Source organism: Centroberyx gerrardi, chromosome 1 (assembly GCF_048128805.1).
Source record: "Centroberyx gerrardi isolate f3 chromosome 1, fCenGer3.hap1.cur.20231027, whole genome shotgun sequence".
Taxonomy (NCBI): domain Eukaryota; kingdom Metazoa; phylum Chordata; class Actinopteri; order Beryciformes; family Berycidae; genus Centroberyx; species Centroberyx gerrardi.
In genome coordinates this window covers 12,239,679-12,259,112 of record NC_135997.1, presented here as the reverse complement: position 1 = coordinate 12,259,112, position 19,434 = coordinate 12,239,679, and the positions used below count along the sequence as shown (strand labels likewise).

The 19,434-nt window shown below is 40.3% G+C and overlaps 2 protein-coding genes across 2 annotated transcripts; one reads left to right on the top strand and one right to left on the bottom strand.

The window, feature by feature from the left end:
* Positions 1–1,060: 1,060 nt before the first annotated feature.
* Positions 1,061–9,330, bottom strand: nae1 (nedd8 activating enzyme E1 subunit 1). The gene is made up of 20 exons (XM_071919543.2): positions 9,264–9,330; positions 8,687–8,790; positions 8,515–8,575; positions 8,374–8,404; positions 8,112–8,183; positions 7,657–7,736; positions 7,140–7,249; positions 6,730–6,839; positions 6,544–6,606; positions 6,336–6,399; positions 6,150–6,241; positions 5,925–5,984; positions 5,579–5,712; positions 5,190–5,265; positions 5,017–5,056; positions 3,614–3,700; positions 3,104–3,196; positions 2,379–2,493; positions 2,172–2,221; positions 1,061–2,050 (listed from the first exon to the last, which is right to left on the bottom strand). The coding sequence occupies exons 1-20, from the start codon at positions 9,311–9,313 to the stop codon at positions 1,941–1,943; spliced, it is 1,602 nt and encodes a 533-aa protein (XP_071775644.2). The 5' UTR covers positions 9,314–9,330; the 3' UTR covers positions 1,061–1,940.
* Positions 9,331–10,350: 1,020 nt separating this feature from the next.
* Positions 10,351–18,134, top strand: ca7 (carbonic anhydrase VII). The gene is made up of 7 exons (XM_071919552.2): positions 10,351–10,387; positions 11,129–11,326; positions 13,692–13,810; positions 14,319–14,414; positions 15,166–15,228; positions 15,342–15,497; positions 17,816–18,134. Exons 1-7 carry the CDS (start codon positions 10,351–10,353, stop codon positions 17,936–17,938), a joined length of 792 nt encoding a protein of 263 aa, XP_071775653.1. The 3' UTR covers positions 17,939–18,134.
* The last annotated feature ends 1,300 nt before the right edge of the window (positions 18,135–19,434 follow it).

The following is a 19,434-nucleotide window of genomic DNA, read 5'->3' as shown; positions in this document are numbered from 1 at the left end:
CTCAAAGAGAGTATATGTTACATTCAACAATGGGAGTAAATGATCAAAAACATCTCTTTACAATATAGTTCTTCTTTGATTTCTTTTAAAGGGGACCCTATTCCCTCAGTGTTTTCTTTATTTAAGAGCCTGAGACACAGACAGAATGGGGAGACAAGAAAAAAAACCCTGGCAGGATTAAAACCAAGGCCAGCAGGGGTAAATGTGGTTGCGGAGGCGTGTATCTTAATAACTACACCATGTCTGAGCTTATAATGTTATGCATTTCACTAAAGCTCTGTTTTCTTTCAATAGTCGGTGGGGTCCATCTCTAACTTTACATGCAGATAACACTGTGGTTTGGCTTAATAAACCTGGCACTGCAAACACATGATAATCTTAAGAGGCAGTAGATGAAATCTTCATTTAGGAAATGGCCAGAGTACTTCTTGGCAACCTGTTCGATCTCTCTCAGAGAGAGGGAGAGAGTGTGTGTGTGCGTGCGAGAGAGAGAGAGAGCGATAGTTGGGGAGAGCTGGGGGGCTGGGAGTCTTACAAGGAAAAATCTGCTGAGGGCAAATTTCCATTCAGCCAAAATCTGAGGAAAAACAGAACAAATGAAAAACATGACAGTGCCCAACAGTTACGTAACAATAGCCCTCTGTAGACACACATTCTCTAACAGGACGACTCTGCGACGGATATTAGATCATGTTTGCAGTGGAGTCACTGTAAGTGTCTTCAACATTACAGGGCATCTTGGATGGGGCCATTGAGAAGCCGCATGATGGTAACTAATCAACATAGCAAGCTTTTCATTAACATCTTATAGTTAATTATATCGACTGCAGTCTGTATCCTATGGTCAGCATTCAGGAATTGTTCACTCTGAAACACACTCAGTGCTGCATGTTGACCCATTAATGCTCAACCATGGAAAAGAGTACCCTCTACTGTTGGATATTATAACATCGGAAACTAAACTCCAACAAATCTCAGTATCAACCTAAGGTTGCATGTAAATGCTGCCAGTGTTCAGGTCAAATTAGGAATCTTAATTCTGCCTGTCAAGCAGCTCACATGCTAGTCAGCTCACTTTTATTTGGACAAAATAGCTGTGAGGACCCTAGCTTCTGCTGGTCAACAAGTCAACAGGTCACATGGTTGCTTAACTCAAACATAGTATTTGCCAGACTGTATCTGTACAGAGGTGAAGTCATGCAAGCTCGAAAAAGGGCTTTAACTTGGCACACAAGCTAGAGCCAAAGCATTTTTGCACACTGCAACACATATGCAATGAAAATAAAGCAGCAAATTCGGCAATAATGTGTATGAACTTGTTCTTTGACATAAAAAAAAAAACAACAAAAAACAGACTGGAAAAAATGACTGGAATTTATTTTTTGCTTCATCCAAAAATCTTCCACCTTGTTGTAGTAACAGCACAATAAGATAGACAGTTGTGACTAATGTATACAAAGTGCTACATTGTAATCTTTCATCCATAAATGGGAAGTTTCACAGATGAAAACACATGAAGGTTTTCCACATTTTTTTAATTCCCTAGTTTCATTTCCAGCTTTTTTTCCTATTTGTCTGTTGAACTGAAAAATTCAAGGAAATCCTGCAAGAATGCCACCCTCATTTCTTCCCCTTCAGTATCTTTTGAAAAGCAGGCAAGGCTTGATGGCTGATAACATTTAGTCTAAAGAGTCCCGAACCTGATCTGCTTCAAAAGAAGGACCTTGAGGTTCAACGAGGGAGGGTAAGTGCATGTGTTTGGAGTAGACAGTAAACCCATTCAAACGCGATAAAAATGCAATGTTACTTCCTTCTTTCAAAAGACTGACGTGCAGTGCACAGTACGGATTGTTCAAAGCAAGTTGGTAACTCTGCCTCTTTCAATCTTGCTCTACTTTCACTGATATTTCTTTAAGCAAGTAAATGTTCAGTAGCTGCATTCACAGCTGGAAGGTAGCGGAGGTCTGTGACATTGCGTTGTATATGAAAGTGTTGTTGAAGGGCACAAACTGGTGGCTGATGATCTTAATGGCTTCTTGGGCGGCCGATCCTAAAACAAACATATTGATAAAGAACAAACAGATAAACATTTCTGATTTATTAGCACTATATGGGTGAGACATATGCACATTAGAATCTCAATCAATCTCTGAAGAATGTAAAAACTGTACCTCCCAAAAATGCAGCAACTGTGTGTGGCTCTGCAGCGCCATAACGACAGCTGTAGATTATGAAAAGAGAAAAAAGAAGACAACAATTTCAATACTTCATCTTAACAGGATTCGTTTTTTTGGATGAATGTCACAAATAAAGTCCATTATCTGGCACAGCCTGCGCAAATCACTCAATCAGTAAATCTAGCAGTGATCAGAACTTACAACTCGTGGATGTAATCGTCTTTGATGTTGACGTTGAGGCTGTACTCCTGCAGCAGACTGTTCACACAGAGCTTCAGCTTGCTGATGTCCTCCTCCACCTGGTAATTATAAACTCCTGGGAAAAAAGGACATGCGCAGGAGATGAAAAAAAATGTAATGTAATGACGGCAATAGGAATAAACTACCCAAATTTACGAGTGGAATTTCAAACCAGACTATGACTATGTTTACATGGACAGTAATAATCCGATATTGATTAAGAAATTGCCATGTAAACAGCATTTTCTGATCATCTTACCCTGAATAAAGTCATAAGCAAGTAAGCATAACTGCATTAAGACATAGTATTCCGATTTTAGTCGCATTATTGAAGGGCATTTTAGACATGTATACAACTTAATTGAACTGACTATCAGAGCATTCACGGCTTTTTGCGTCATAAGCGGCAATCCAACTGCTTGACGACGCACGCTCTACCTTCCAGCGGTTGCAAACTTGTTTACAGAGGAAAAAGATGACTGACACCAGAAGAAGTCCCAACATTTTTGGGGTGAGGCTGTCACCATACTCAGGATTCTATTTGCAAGTCTATTTGCACCTTCAATGAAGACTTAAACTGTCTGTGTGCTCCAGTGACTTCTCCTTTGTGCTATTAATCAGACTTTGCTCCGTAGCATGTAAACGGGAATATGAATGGAATGGACTAACATAAGCCTTGGTCTTACCTGGGTAGCGGGAGTGCTGCTGGTAGAAGCGATCAACAGAGCGCAGCATGAGGTAGAGGACCATCTCGCTGTCTGGACTGTCCATGCAGGAGGCTGAGGAGACAAACAAAAGGGCATCTCACTACTCTGCAAAAAATATCATTAATACTTCTATGCTTCAGTCTTAAACTTCAGTAGGAAGAACACACACCGAGCGAGGTGCAGGCATGAGGCTTTTGTAAAAACTCCATTATGAAGAGAAATCAAGTGGCACAATCGTCAGATGATTCGTGATTTGTCAATGACGAATATGACGAATCACAAATCACCCTGACGAAGGCCATGTAGCTGAAAACGCTTGGTGGAATCAGTAAAGCACAAAAAAGCGAAGAGTGTGCCACTTGATTTTTCTTCATATGCTTCCAGCTTGCCAGAAGTAAAGTGGAAGTGAGTTTAAGGACAACAGATGAGAAGGAAAAAAGGCAGGCAGGAGGAGGGTTTAACGATAAAGGAATTTCATCTCCAACTTACTGATTTCATCTTTATTTACTGAATCCACACCATATTCCTCAGCCAGAGACCTGCAGTGCACCACCCTCAGGAAGGACGCATTCTTACCTAGACACAAACGGACACAGGTAAACCTACTGCATCTTCATTCTAGCTACAAGTAATACAGATTATGCTATTCACGCCAGCAAAGCTTGTTGCTTCCTTGCAGACTGAGCTCACTAGAGTTCAGAAAGAGCATACAGTGACAGCATTACATATAGGTTTGAAAATGATTAATTGGTGATCGATTAATTGCTGTTAACAATTTGATCGAACAAGCTTATTAATTAAACGATCAAATGGAACAATGTGTGGTATCGTCTTAAACTGCATCAGCGGGAGATTTTAGTGAACTCATTATTTTATATTCAACACAATGGGGCGCAAAGTAACTATGATGAAGCAGGCCAAGCTTACACCGGTCTATAGCCTGGCTTACACGGAACAAGACAGAAAGGCTACAGATTTCGCAAAATAAAGCGGGCGAAACGCAGTCTAGTGTGGCACCATTTCACTTTAAAAGATGACAATGTTCACTGCAAACATTGCGATACAGTGTTGAAATACAACACAACGATGATATAGCCTACCATCTAAAAAGCCGACATCCAATTCTGTAAAAGCCTGCAGGAGGATCACAATCTCAACCGAGCATCACATTTTGCTGTTTTTAAAAAAATGAATTGATTAATTGTTCATTATTTCTTAGAACGACTGATCAAGGAAAATTGACAAGCTTTACAGTAGCAGTAATCAGAGAAATGTAAAACTTTATGTCAAAAAGGAAAACTCTACTGTGCTATAGCAACACCTGACTGACCTGGTGCTTTCAATTAGAGCTAAATGAGTAACAACATTTAACTGGTATTCGATTCACAAATATGCTACAAATGCGCGTGTGTTCATGTATGTCTGAAAGTTTCTCATTGTGTATGTTTACATGCACATAATCAACATCATCAACTACTGATCAGATGATCAGTAATTGATGATCAGATCAAGGCGATAGTTTGATTAAAGTGTTTACATGATAGACCAATTTCCCCCAACATGGGTTTACATGATTTATTTAAGAATCTACTCTGACAAGAATGTGAGATCCTAACTGTGACCATCTCAAGATCAAAGAAAAAATGACCAAAGAATTGTCAGATTGTGTTGTTGTGACCCACTTTTTCATATTATCAGAAAAAAAAAAAAAAAAAAAAAAATGTGGTTCAGGCTGTGAATAGAGAGAGGGTTTACATACTGTGTGCCATAGATGGAGTGTTGCCTTAATCAAGCGGAGAACAGATTTGTGTGCATGTAAACGTACCCACTGAATGTATGTGCACATGCAAATGTGAGGGACAAGGTTGTTTATGAATGGACAGGTTGCTTACAGAACAGCCTGATGTCCTTCTCAGAGATGCTCTCCGGTGGCTGGTGGAAAAGAGAAGTAAAGGCAAGTCATTTTAACTAGTAATCCAGTTTCAGTCAAATGCATTTCAAGTAACACAGTTTTTAATTGCGGCATAGTAATACACTAGCTGATTATACAGGTTAGACAACATACCTTTCCAACTGACTGCAAGAGACATTCTACATGCTTGGACACAGCAGCAGCATCCTGCATGGCCTTTTCCCTGTAGCTGTAATTAAACACATGCTTTAATGGCAACACCGCCGCAAACATGATTATATGGAGGCACAGAGCATGCACTGTAAGAAACATCTGCCTTGGGACAGCAAACACAGCCATTCACTACTCAATCCTATCGTTAAGAAATATACTTAGACCCAATTTCAGTGTGATCATTTCTAACATGTTATGATACAATTTCTCCTCTCTCCAATGTGCCCGTCCGAGCCTAATTCAACTAAGCCATCAGCTGCTCGCCTTGTGCCTTCTACAAACTTACTTATCTTCAAAATATGGTTAGTAACCACATCTTCTACACTTACACATTTTGAAGGTTGATGAACTTCTGGGAGTCTGCGATCATATCTGGTATGGTTCCTCGCACAGGTAAGCTGCCATTGCCTTCGTTCTGAATAAACTCCTTGACAGCTCGCAGCATCACCCAGAATGATGGGGTCTGGTCAACACAAACACACACAAACAGAATACTTCCACATTTACAACAAGCACAGTTCATTTAGTAACAAAGGATTTTTTTTTTCCTGAAATAACAATAATCTCCTCAAGTATCTATTGGCAACTACATGATAGAGCAAAATCTGTTATGGAAACGTGGTATTAGGAGAAAGATCAAAGCAGTTTTCATGCCACAAATGGACATAAACTTACCTGTGATGTGATGTTGTCACACTGCTCACTATTGAAGAAGTCTTCCACAGCAGTAGGAACCTACAGAAATAAGGGGAGTTACTAGGAGATTCTGACTTGACTTTATTTGACAATTGTGACACTTTTGAAAACAGACTGGTAAAGGGTTTAAAAGGTGAGGTATGATGTATGGGACATAAGATACCTCAAAAAAGATACAAAGATACTGTGTATGATATCTGGCACCTTGGTTGGGTTTAAAACAGTGTTGACATTCTTAATAGCCTCCTCAAAGTTTTCCTCATCCTCAGGAACATCATTCTCATTCTTCAAGATCCCTGAAGTAAAGAGAGCAGGTCAAAGATGTATTCTAGCCACATAGTCAATAGGGTGATACTTATAGGCAAATAAAAACTAGAGGGCTACAGATACCTTGCCGAATAAGCTGTCTGAAGGCCTCTTTCTCCTTGTAATTTTTTGGTGGCTGACAGTTGTGCTACAAAGACAAAAGTAAAATGACATTTCATTGTACCCTAAAGCCAACTAAAGCAAAATCGTTGCACTCAAGATGAAATATCAGTGGTGCAGTAATTGCCAGACATTGATCTTGGCATAGCTGACCACAGACATTTTACTGTACCTCACTGTGCCACTTCTCCAAGTATTTGGCAACGATGATTATCCACGGTGTGTGGCTGTGATCCTACAGAGCCCATGAAGGATGGAAAGGAACAATATCAGTTGTGTAAGCCAGCAGTTGTGTTACATTGAAGTTGAGACACACAAATGTACATACACAAACATGCACACAACAAAATACACACACCTTCTTATCCATGCTGTCCAGATCGTAGGACTGGATGTGGTTCTTCAGCTCTGAAAAGGGCTGGTCTAACCTCAGGTCTTCCAAGGCATTGTCTGGGTGAGATTCAATCACTGAGGGAGAAGATGGTAAAATGTATATATATAAATCACCATGTACCAAAATGTCTGCATACAGGTGGATAATGGATCTATGGTCTTATAATGTAAATATCTATTCTATACATATTTTGGGTAATTCAGGAAATGTTATTTATCACAGTACTACATATGCAATTTAATGGATTTACGCTACATTGTGACTTTACAGTTCTACTTCATATGCATTTTTATAGCACTAAATAAATGTCTTGGTGTACATTTTCACCATAACAAAATAAAGTGGTGTGAAATGCAAATGTTGGTGCTAGTAACCTGTGTGCTCTTTCACCACGAGTCTCATGTAGCCGATGAGGCCGTAGGTTTTACAAACTAGGAAAGGTACGGATGCACTCCACAGCACAGAGCCTAGCCTCAAACAAGTGCTGTTGAATTTAAAAGACAAATTGATTGAATTGAAAATAAAAATAAAAAGAGACATTCAATTCCTAAATAAAGCTCATTGTAAATACAAACAGTTTCTCCAGGTGTGTATGTTGCAAAAGCACAAAGAAGTTACTTCACAGTATTTATTTACTAACTATGCCCAGCCAGAATGCAAAAGGTTCCCTCACTGGATGGTTACACAAACATTTTGATATATCTTTTATATAATATTGAAACACTTGTCTAATATTTCTAATTTTGGCAAACTGGCTGGGCAGTGTCAAATTAATACCACAAATGAAATTTCCTGCCTCTTTTTGCTTCTCTGCAAGTTCCTATATCATTTCCCATAAAGTCTCTTATTAAAATAGAATGTGAGAGTCAAGAATGACTATAGGTTCCCTACCTTTCTGGCAAGTGGACACCAATAACCAGGGTGAACCTGTGGAAAAACTCTGGGTCGTTGTCCAGGAGCTTGTCTGGACTCTACAGGAGTAACAGATAACAAAGGAGGGATCTTTGTGAGTATCAGAATGATGAAAACAGCCTGACCAATACATTGAAGTTCGTACCATTACCAAAGATAGTGTTTTAACTATTATTGCTTTTACAATCACTATAGAGATGATTTTATGTAATGACATTTTAATTGCATATGACCTCCCTTTTATGACTCGACTTGTTTCTCTATTTCTTGTTTTATTCATTTTGCTTTTGATTTCATGTTGTTTTTATCTTTTGTAAAGCGCTTTGTAACGGTTCTGAAAATTGCTACATAAATAAAGGTCATTATTATTATTATTCAATAATGAAAGTGTGATGACATCTATGGTATCATGCCATATGGTAGACAAAACCAACCTCCTCGACAAAGTTTCCAGACACATCACTGTTAAGTTCTTGTAGCAGCTCAGTAGCAGCCTGTGCTCTGTTCTGTAACATAAAAACTACAGTTAGTACTTTTAAAAATAACAGGCAAAAACATATCTTTTTTTTTTTTTTAATAAATAAGTATATTACAAATAATTTTATGAACTAAGGAGAGGGAGAGATGTAGGGAGCAGGGAGATAAAAGAGAAAGAGTTCAATAAAACAGAAGTTTATTTATTTCAGTAGAACATACCTTTCCGATGCTGTTGTTGCTGAGAAAAAAGCTGCAAGAAGACCAACATGTCAACCATGACGAGACAACAGGAGGAGGAGACACATACTATACTAAATTGAGATCAACTTTCAAAAAGGTTGACTGAAACTAGTGTCTTACTTGTTTCCGACATCTTCCCCAGAAACTGTGTGTCCATCAACGATGGTGAAAGCTCCAATACCTGAGAAAGAGATCAATTCATTCCATCAGAAAGATGGCTTCATTGGGAATATACAACACTTGAAATATGAAATGTTGGGATTATCAGCAGCACAGAAACGTATGGTTTTACCTGGAAGCACTAGGTTCTTCAGTATCTCTGTTCCAGATGCTGTGGCGTTGATAAGACAAACATGTGCATTCTCCAGGGCTTCTTGACCATGGTCACCCCACAGTCTGAAAGCACAGAACATACATGCATTGCCATCTAGTGATACAATTGAACACTTACCCTTATCCACTGTCAACAGACAGGACGCCACCTTGCAACAATGAAATAACGCTAGCTACTGGCATGCTAGCTGCTACACCACTTGCCCCTGTCCTGTACCCCAATTTGACATGATCAAACGCAGAAAATATAAACAACTTAGGAAAATACCTATCGTTACACCTCCTGGCAAGTGCTTGCTAGCAAGCAGCAAACAGGAAAGCACAACAGCCCGTCACATAACGGTTAGCCTTACCTTGTTATTAGTTAGCTGATGCTGTGATAATATAAATAGCTAGTCAGCTAACGCTAGCAAGCTCAACTAACGTTAGCTATCATAGCACATCCATTTTTGCTGTAGAGGTTTCTGAGCGGAATGGCGTATTATTGCTATGCAACTTGGGGCTCTACGCAAAAGGTACCACAACTTTTACTTTACCTCAGCTGTCTGTCGTATTTCTGCTCTTTGGAGGCTTTGGTGGCTGCCATGGTAGCTTTACACTGAAGCCTACAGCTACTTAGTATTTCAGAACGCCGGATTCGACACAAAGATGTCAGCGCTAAAATTCAGATCCGTATTTTCGACACAGATTCTGACCGCTAGGGAGAGTGGTTGGCTTTGAGTCAGATGATGAGACCGTTCACTGAGGTGACATACTTAAAAAAAAACCAATGTAAAACTGCTCAGGCAAGTGTGCCAGTTTGTGTTTTCCATAAATTCAAATATAACATGAATATATGATATAAAGTCAAGCTTTTTATATTTAGATGTTATAGGATATTTCCTTGTTGCATGTAAAAATTAGATGGTTCACCTCAATCTGATTGTAGGCTAGCTGAGTTTTCCTCTCTGCTAATCACACACATAAACCAAAAATTGCCACTGCTGTTGCTAAATGAATGGGAGTCATGGGGAAGCCACTGTTTGTTTATTTGTTTATAGGGCTATATGCGCATTTGTTTGTTTGTATAGCCTGTATGTATTTTTTGCTTTTTGCAGAATAGATTCATGGATGAATTAGAGAAACATGATTTAAGATGATATAAGGTTATTTGACCAGGGTTATCCAGCATGTCAGTTGCTCCTATAACTCCCATTCAACATTACAGAATGACTAGATATTGAATATTTTGTGTGACTACCAGAGAATGAAACACTTTCATCTTTCACTTTCATAGAATAGAATAGAACAGAATAGAATATCCATGATTTTAACATACCGTGAGGTTTAATATGAATGCAGATCTGCACTCAGATTAAATGTGCGTGTGTGTGTGTGTGTGTGTGTGTGTGTGTGTGTGTGTGCGCGCGTGCGTGCGCGTGCGTGCGTGCGTGTGTGTGTGTGGAGGAGGGGGTGGGGGTGAAAGGGGCGTGTCAAGAAAGGATAATTGCCCTTCCCACTTCCCCACTACAAAACTTCATCAATATCACTGCACCGGCCAATGTCTGAGTCCGTCCAACACGTGTGCACCAGGGTGCAGAAGTTAGACGCCGGCAAGTAGATTTGAATCAAATCAGAGGGACAATGACAGGAAATCACTGGGGATATGGAGAGCAGAACGGTAAGACTCCAAACTCACCAGGGAGAGCATCTTTCTCTTAAGGGTTTATTGCCTATAAAAAAACTAAATAAAAAAGTGAGGTCTGGCGCTAATAAGGCAGTGTAAACATAACTCACTGTTTTATTCTATGGTATAGACTGTTTACTGTCCTTGTTGCTGGATCATTGCGTGATATATCCAGACGAGTAGATGTTAAGATAGCTGTTAATGCGAGATTAGCCCCATTAACTTAAAAGGGATGAGTGCTTGTCACCGTAACAGCCCGCTCCACTTGTCTTGGGTATTTAATGTTGTTTGGTTCATGGTTGTACTCTTTGCAAGACAAAAAAACATCACATTGCATCAGCATCATGGCCAGTGCACTGATCAATATTTGACTTGAGACGTTTTTTTTTTTTTATTTCTGAATTTCAGTGATTCTTGGGTCACATGGGGTCAAATTTTGTGCTACTGGTCAAATCAAAGCCAAAGTTATGATTTCTTTTAAGTAAAAAAAGATCTTGATTTCACACTTTTGCTCAATTTTCTGTGAGAAATCAAAAGCCAAAGCAATAGGCTATCACTATCCTAGTTTTGAATGCATTTTATGTATGTATTTTTCAGGACAAGTGACCTCATGTCCTAATATCATTGCTCTGCTCAGCTATACATTTGATCAATACTCCACTACAATGGTTGCATTAGCTCATAAACATTTAAGTCCCCAAATCATGTGCTGATAGTTGCTTGTCTTCCTATAAGGTCCACCTGTGTGGCACAAAAACTTCCCCATCGCCCAGGGGAGCCGCCAGTCTCCCATTGACATCGTCCCTCATCAGGCTTCATATGATTCCAGTCTGCCAGCAATCCTCCTGTGCTACGACCAGTGCACCTCCATCAACATCGCCAACAATGGGCACTCTGTAGTGGTGGACTTTGACGACTCGGATGATAGAGCAGGTGAGAAGTAGTTGTTATAGTTTGTGTTAACTTGACTGACTTGTGACTTGAGCTGGGGTGACTTGGTCCTTCGTTCATATGCTCAATTTCTAGAATTAGGCTATAACTCGAATCATTCAGGTTCAAGCTGATAATTAGGTTGTCTTTTTTTTTTTTTTTTTTTTTTTTTTCCAAATCAAAAATCACCCCCAGGGAAGCCTAAATCAGGCAACCTGTCAGTTCAAATATGCAATGGTTTTGGATCTGTACAGATAATCTACATTCAGGTTTGGGCCTAGATGTGGTGGAATTGGAAAAACCAGAAACCTTAGCAAGTCTTGACATGGACTATGTGCATTTATGTAATGAACTATGTCTGGTTATTGACTGCCTTACATTATATGTACAGTACTGTATCTGCATGTGTTTGACAGAGTTCACAGTTCAGCGATATTGGCTTGGCTATGTGCTGTCAGCCTGGATGCAGTGGATGACAAATCGGTGCTAAAAGTTTAATTTCAGTGAATAATATGCTTGAAAGGTGGGATTAGCTTGATTTTTAGAAAGTGCAAACTGCATGCGTAACAGACCTTAATCAAAGGTTACAAATAAACCCCTGATTATGCTGGAGGAAAGTGCAGCCAGCAGTTAACTGCATGAGTATCTGTCTGCTGGGCTAGAGATATAATAACATGAGGTGATCTGCATGGTTATTATGACCCTATTTGCTTTTATCGCTGGGTGGATCCATGTTAACCACCCCGTCATTACCATGAATGATAAGCTCAGAAATGCGAGGCTGTTTTGGCTAAGGCACTAGGCAGTGAAAATAATCCATCAAAGAGAGGATCCATGCTGAACCTACTCTCTGATGCAATTCACCATTGTAGTTCATTTGAGAGGTTCCCATCTCCTAGACCTGCATACCCAGTTGTCAACTTTACTTTGTGTGGCTGGGTTAGGGTATACACACGCATAAATCACACATGCTTACTGTGTCGCTCCCTGTCCAGAGGTGGGTTAAAATAACTTATAGAAGAGTTCATACTTTGCTATTTCTGAGGGATGATTTTGTTTTTTCTTGCAGCCAGCAAGAAAGACACATACACACTGTACAAGCAATCCAAATTGATAAAAAAAAAAAAAGTGCATGCCATATCAATGACTTGGCTTGGAATATGAACAACAAACAAGAAAGGAGTCAAGGACCAGCTATAATTGTTAATCAATACGATACTTTGTTCAAGCAGTCATCAATGTCAGCATAACCGAGGCCATCACAATTTACAACACCATTATCACCATTAACTACCTTATTCAGATGGAAAAGGCCCATCAGAAGAGTTATCATGATCGGTGATCTGTTCTTCATTTAATTAATAATAAGCAGCCTAGAATGTTTGGATAAAGGATTTCTCGAACCTGTTTCTACCACATTTTTGGAGTTAACAGATTGTTATCACATTGTTCCTCTGGACTTGTAAAATAGACAAAGTGTTCTGCTCTTTGACCATTCCTACCTACCTCATACCTATCTAACCTGGCCTGGACTGGTGTGGCCTGTCTGTCAGGAGGCCTACAGCTGCATGACAATGAACCCCAATCAGATTAGATTAACAGACAAATCCACAGGCCACAGACTCAGAAAACACTCTCCACTGCCCTGACAGTGGGTTGCATTACATTATGGCATACACAATTAAGTGGCATAAAAGTTTCCATTAACCCATTAACCATTAGGGATGCAAGAGTGAATAATTAATATGCTAAGTGAAGACTTCTAACCCATGAAATTACTTTCATTATAGGTCTAAAATGCACTCCATAACGGCATGCCCTTTAGTCCATTACCGTAAACCATGTGGGCCAATAAAAGTGAACTCAGCTGAACCCTGGACACTAAACTCAATTAATATTAATTTATATTCATATTTACATTAATATTGGTGTATTTGGAATAGTCTTGGCTATTTGTGTTCCAAACTAAAGCTTGTGCCAGGGTAATGATAGATTGGCTGTCTGTCTGTTAGTGCTTATGTCTCAGCTTTGAGAGAGGGATTTGATAAACTCAGCTGGGTGTTGCCAGGTTGACTCATCCTGTGTTGTGTGTGTGTGTGTGTGTGTGTGTGTGTGTGCGTGTGTTTGTGTGTGTGTGTGTGTGTGTTTATTTGTGTGTGTGTGTGTGTGTGTTTGTGTGTGTGTGCATGCCCTGCAGTGGTACCATACTAAGCTGTTTGGATGCTGCTACACACAGGATGCTCTGCTTAGCATGCTGCTGGAAGGCCATTCATCTAACACTCACAGAGAATAGGGGTTTGTGTGTGTGTGTGTGTGTGTCTGAATGCCTGCCTTTTTTTTAACATCTACTCTCATTCATCTTCTCCAGTGATTAAGGGAGGCCCTCTTACCAACGCCTACAGACTGAGACAGTTCCACTTCCACTGGGGTGAAAAGGGCTGCCATGGCTCTGAGCACACTGTTGCAGGGAAGAGCTACGCATCTGAGGTCAGTGTCTGTGGTTTGAATCACTGTGTGTGTCAGTGTCTGAAAAAACAACACATGTATTTTAGGTGCTTGGCTAACGTATTACGTGAATAAAATGAAAGTCCTGAAAATTATGATGCCATTTCCAGCTTTTAGTGTGACTAATGTGTGTGGGCTATTTTCTCTTATGTCAGTGTCTGAAAAATAAATCTTCCCTTCATAGTCAAGAGGCATTGAGAAATTCCCATAGGCATTTGAGCAAAATTGGTGTAGGTTATCCCAATAATTCTTCAGTGTGCAACAGTCAGCGCACTATATGCCTGGGAACATGATATCTAGATATAGATATGGAAAACAAGGGCAGAAGATTATCTCATCAGTAGCACAGAGATGACTTGTTAATTTTAGAATGTGAACTGACGGTAGCACGATGTAGCATGCATGTGTTGGATTAATTTGTAACCGTTGAGCCCGCTTTTATCCCTTTCGATTTCTTTCTGTCCCCCCATCTCTTGTTCGCCCGCTCCAGCTTCATCTGGTACACTGGAACGCTGCCAAGTACAAGACGTTTGGGGAGGCAGCGACGGCCCCCGACGGCCTCGCGGTCCTCGGCATCTTTTTAGAGGTAAGAGGTTTATTTGTATGCCGTCCCACTTGCTACCCCTGTGCCCCTTTTCCTGGTCAGTGTGTGTTAGTTTAACATTATTTTTACTGCAGTTGTTTTTAGATCTACATGAAGTAATGGGAACTCAAGCAGAAGCAAGAGCAAATTTTTTTTTGAAAGTTTGTGAAACTTCCAGACTATCCATTAATGGATTCTTATGATGCTGGAGACATTGGCTTATCTAAGCAATAGAAAACCTTCCAAAACAGATGATGTAGGTTGGTCGGTCTATTTTGTAGTCCAACAATGCTATACTCTTTCAGAAATTTTTGCAACATCAATATAGCTTTCATGTTTACAGTCATTTCTACAAGTTGGGTTTATTTTGTTGGGATACGATTAGATCCATGAATGGCAGAAGCTGTAAAAAGAGGAAAAAGTGAAAAGTTACAAAACTTTTCACATGGTACTGGTTGTTTATTGTGGAAAATCTGAACTAACCCTTTAAAGTGTTGTAATAGTTAATAGAAATTGCCTTTTGGAAAAGAGACATGAAAACAGCTTCTCTAGTGTGAATATTCAGATATTTATGTGATTCTTCCCATGCCAGTGTTGTGGTGTCAGCTGTGTTTCTTAGCTTTGTGTTGCCAACTTCAACAGGAGTGAACTGACTTCTTCTTACTATACCAAGAAAATGTAAAATGTCTCTCAAACTGGATTCCCTCCAAAGATCTCAAATCAATTTAAAAAACCACCGGTGTTTTATTGTTAGGCAGGCGATGACCACAGATGGCTCCACAAGATAACAGACGCTCTGTACATGGTGAAGTTTAAGGTGAGTGATGTGTTGTGACAGGATTTTATTACCATGCATTGTTTATCTGGTTTACGGTCTGCTCTCAGCCTTATTGCAGTAATATGAAGCTGTTGTCTTTGTTTCCATTATAGGGCAGTGTCGCAGATTTCAAAGGTTTCAACCCCAAGTGCCTTCTACCCAGCAGCCTCCACTTCTGGACCTATCCTGGATCACTGACCACACCCCCTCTCCACGAGAGCGTCATCTGGATCGTCCTGAAGGAGCCGATCATAGTGTCGGAAAAACAGGTGAAAGCTGGAAACATGCTCCTTTGACTGCAAAAGATCCAGGCATTGAGCATACAAGAAAATAGATGGTTAAATACTATTTGAAACCTACAGTATGTCTTGAGCCATTGCAGAAAGAAATTTGTCATTCTTAATTTCTCACTCCCATGAAATAAATATAAAAGATAGCTACCTTGTTCTGTGTGAGAGATAAGAGCAGATAAAGGTAAGTGCAGTAGGGGGAGTATGCTGCTGTACAGTATTATGACAGGACCAAAGGCTAATGCCATTGTAATCTAATCACCATTTGGAATGCATAGTGTACATGCCAATGGAAATATGAAGCTGACGGGTAAGACAGACATTTGTTGTCAGATGTAAATAACGTATCTAAGGCATCCATCTACATTTTTCTTCCTTGTTTTTGATTGTTGAGAGAGGGGAAGATCTGGTCTCTTTTGTGATCAGTTGCTCCCCGACTTTTGGAATGGTGAACCAGATCTGCGAGTGTGCAAACAACTGACAGTATATTCCCCTGGTTTCATAATATTCATAACACGTGTTGAACTCAACAGTATGACTGATTGCTCTCAAATATTCCACAAACCAAATGTTCTGCATCATAGCCCAACATTTTTCACATTTCAAGTTTGATCTGTTTTTAAAGTCAAAGTGTACAGTTTTCAAATGTAGAGCAGTGTGAAATTACTTTTTTATTTATTTTTTTCGCATTCATTTGCAGCAGCAGATCTATCTGCTCCACATCTGCATCCTCTACGTGCATGTGGATGCACTCCTGTGCAGGCTGCATGAACAGACACACAGTTTGTGTGGCAACATCAGTCACCTCCTTCATGAATAATATCTTAATGCACAACACGTGTTTGCAATTGAGATGCAGTGGTAATGGAGAAAGTCAGGGAAAATAATGGCCACCAGCTTATCGAAGGGCAGTTGTATAATCTTCAAGTGAATGTAAGAGGAAGTATTGTTGTTGCATCTGACTTTCAACTGCAAAATAGTGAGCAATTCCTCTCTTTTACTCATGTTAATGAACACCATTTTAATGAAAACACAAAGCTGGACCACATGCCATTGGTTGACTCTGCAATGCCCCCATAACCCTAGACATAATGAGGCGACATTGGATTGGAAATTTAAGGCAGGACAATGTTAAACCAGTTGTCATCTTGTTAACAACTTGATTGTCCCCCACAATGAAATTGCGGGAATTTAAGTTAAGTTTATTTTATTTGACATGGACATCACAGTAGCATTAGAATTGTAACATTTATGCACAAGAACAAGATGCACTGTGTTTAGTGTTTGTAGCGAAACGCTAATTTACAACACCTGTCCACAAGTGTCCTTCGGTCTGTCTGTCCTTTGTCTGGTACGGCTGATAGGATTTTTAGGAAGCTTTGAGGAATGCTGCATCTCAACACTGCTTTCTGGCATTTCCAAAATTACACTGATTGGCCCAAAGCTGGCACTACAGTTACAGGCCAAAACAAGGTGACATATTTGTTATTGATTGACCCAGAGGGAGATAGCATCATTCGTGGGGGACGGCATGTTGAGGGTTGCCTTGGTTTTATTATCCAACCCTCACATACAGTATATAGACAATGTTTTAGACTTGTCATTGACTATAAAAGAAAAGAAAAGCTTAAGGCAGATACTCCCACCTTGTTGACAAGGTAAGCTGACCAACTGACTGGATGAAGCAGCAGATGCCTATCGGGACCCCCTGTGAGGCGGCCCTGTTCAGACCGCTGCCAGCCTCTTGATCCCATTCTCACGTTGTCTTCCTTTGTCGCTCTTTTCCATTCTCGTTCCCCATCTTTAACTCCATGGCTGTCGATGGAGAATGGGGCCTTTTTAATCACTGAGTCGGCTTGGGTGCAGTCATGAGCTTTCTGTCTGCATACCCATGCCTCTAGCAGGGCTGCGGGTGGGGCGTAAGCTAGGCGACTGGCCCCACAACCTAGGACTCCAGGCCTCAAGCCTTTGATCCCCTCCAGCTGATTATCCTGACGGATGGATGACTGGATGGGTAGAAGTGTTTTGCAGGGGTTTAATTGAAAAATGCTTGCATGGAGACCCAGCAGGGAAAAGCCCTTATGTAACAGGGTATTATTTTGTTTTTCCTTTCCCCATATAATAGTAGACCTAGAGCAACAGTGAAATGCTAGGATTGAGAGTGGTACATTTGTTATGTTTTTTAGTGGCATGAGTTGGTGGGGTTAGAGGGTTATGGCACCTATCTTACAAAAAAATAAGTAGTTTCAATTTCTTAGTAGGGGAAAATTGAATCTCTCTGCTCTCTCCCAACGCAGATGGGCAAGTTCAGAATGCTTCTGTTAACCGGAGAGGAAGAGGATCAGAGGATGCGGATGGAGAACAACTTCAGGCCGCCTCAGCCTCTGAAAGACAGGAAAGTGCGGGCCTCCTTCAACTAACACGACTGCAAGAGATCTGAACCTACAGCCTCACGCGACACTAAGGGTCTGTTAGACACCAGGGTGAATGTATTGAATTTGGGTTTATCCCACCTCCATGGTAGCCTATCCGGGGGATTCCTGCTGATTCTGTAAACGGAAGAAAAGAAAGTATAAGGTGTAATTCTCATCACTGCCAAAACATTGAGATGCATGTTTCCCTCTACTGGTCAGAAGCTTCAACATAAGGGGGAGGAATCACAGTTTTGAATATGTCAGGGGAAAATAAAAGGGATGGCATGAAATAACATAATGAATAATTATAACTCGTATGATGAGTAAATATAGTTAAATAATTATGAAATTGCTATGTAATGTACAGTGCTATTAGGAGAGATCATCATATATTGTGGACAGTATGTTTAGTGGTTGGATATATACTTTTTCTATCCATGAAATACCAATATAAGCAATTCAAAATCGTCATAGATATAGATATTCAAGGAAAACAAGTGTTGCTGAGACAATTGCTACTATTCAAGGTGCTATTATGTTTTTCCCTCTTGTTGCCAGACTATCTCTGACTAGTTAGTCCTTATATCAGTGCAATCTGTTGGTGCTGGAAGGCTGATTCCCTGCTGCTCTCTGTACTGTACCATGTGTCTGTTGGTCAGTGATCTGCAGATCCAAGGCCTCTGCCTCCTTACTGATCCCGATTGATCCCTGTTGATCCAGCCTATTGCTTGTGGATTCCCAATCCTTGTGGCCACAGATCCCTTCCACTCCCAACAATCCCAACTGGAGGTGGGATTGGATTAGTGCTGCGGCTGCCCGGGCTCATCTGGTTGGCCGTGACGGAGGGGTATGAAAGTCAAATCTCGGGTCCTTTACAGCTCAAGGGCAGACTGAGATATACGTCCCCAACAGGGTAGCCGCTATTTTTAGCATGCTCACTAGCTTTAACAAACAAAAAACATCCATGTTCACAAATGTCTTTCATCTGTAGCTTTTATAGTTTATTGAGCTCTAGCAAACTTAACGATTTGTCAGTGAATTCAGCATTATACTGGAACTGTCATGTTTCACAGCAGTCAAACTCAGTAAATCTTTGTTTTCATAATCTCTATTCTGAGATAAAACTACGCTCCAACTGTGCAGTGTCAGATTTCTTGGTGCAGTGTTTTTCCTGTACAGCGAGTGATGCACACAGTGCTTAACAGCTCACTCCTGTAGCTGCAGTTGTAAGAAAAATGCACCCACAGTCCACCACTGTAATTCCTAATGGTCCTGGAGTCTCACTCTTGTGTGAGTTATGGCAGCTTTGTGTAATGCTGTTCCTTATTTAGATGGACTTGGATTTTGCAAACACAGAGCTAGTGGCAGGGAGAAACATATTTTATGCCAGAATGCACATGTGGAGAATGGCACCTCAGTTATGATTGTTTTCATGCCATTGCTGTTAAATAATATAAATGAATTTATGGGTGGTTTAAATGACTGTATTTTTGTAATGTATT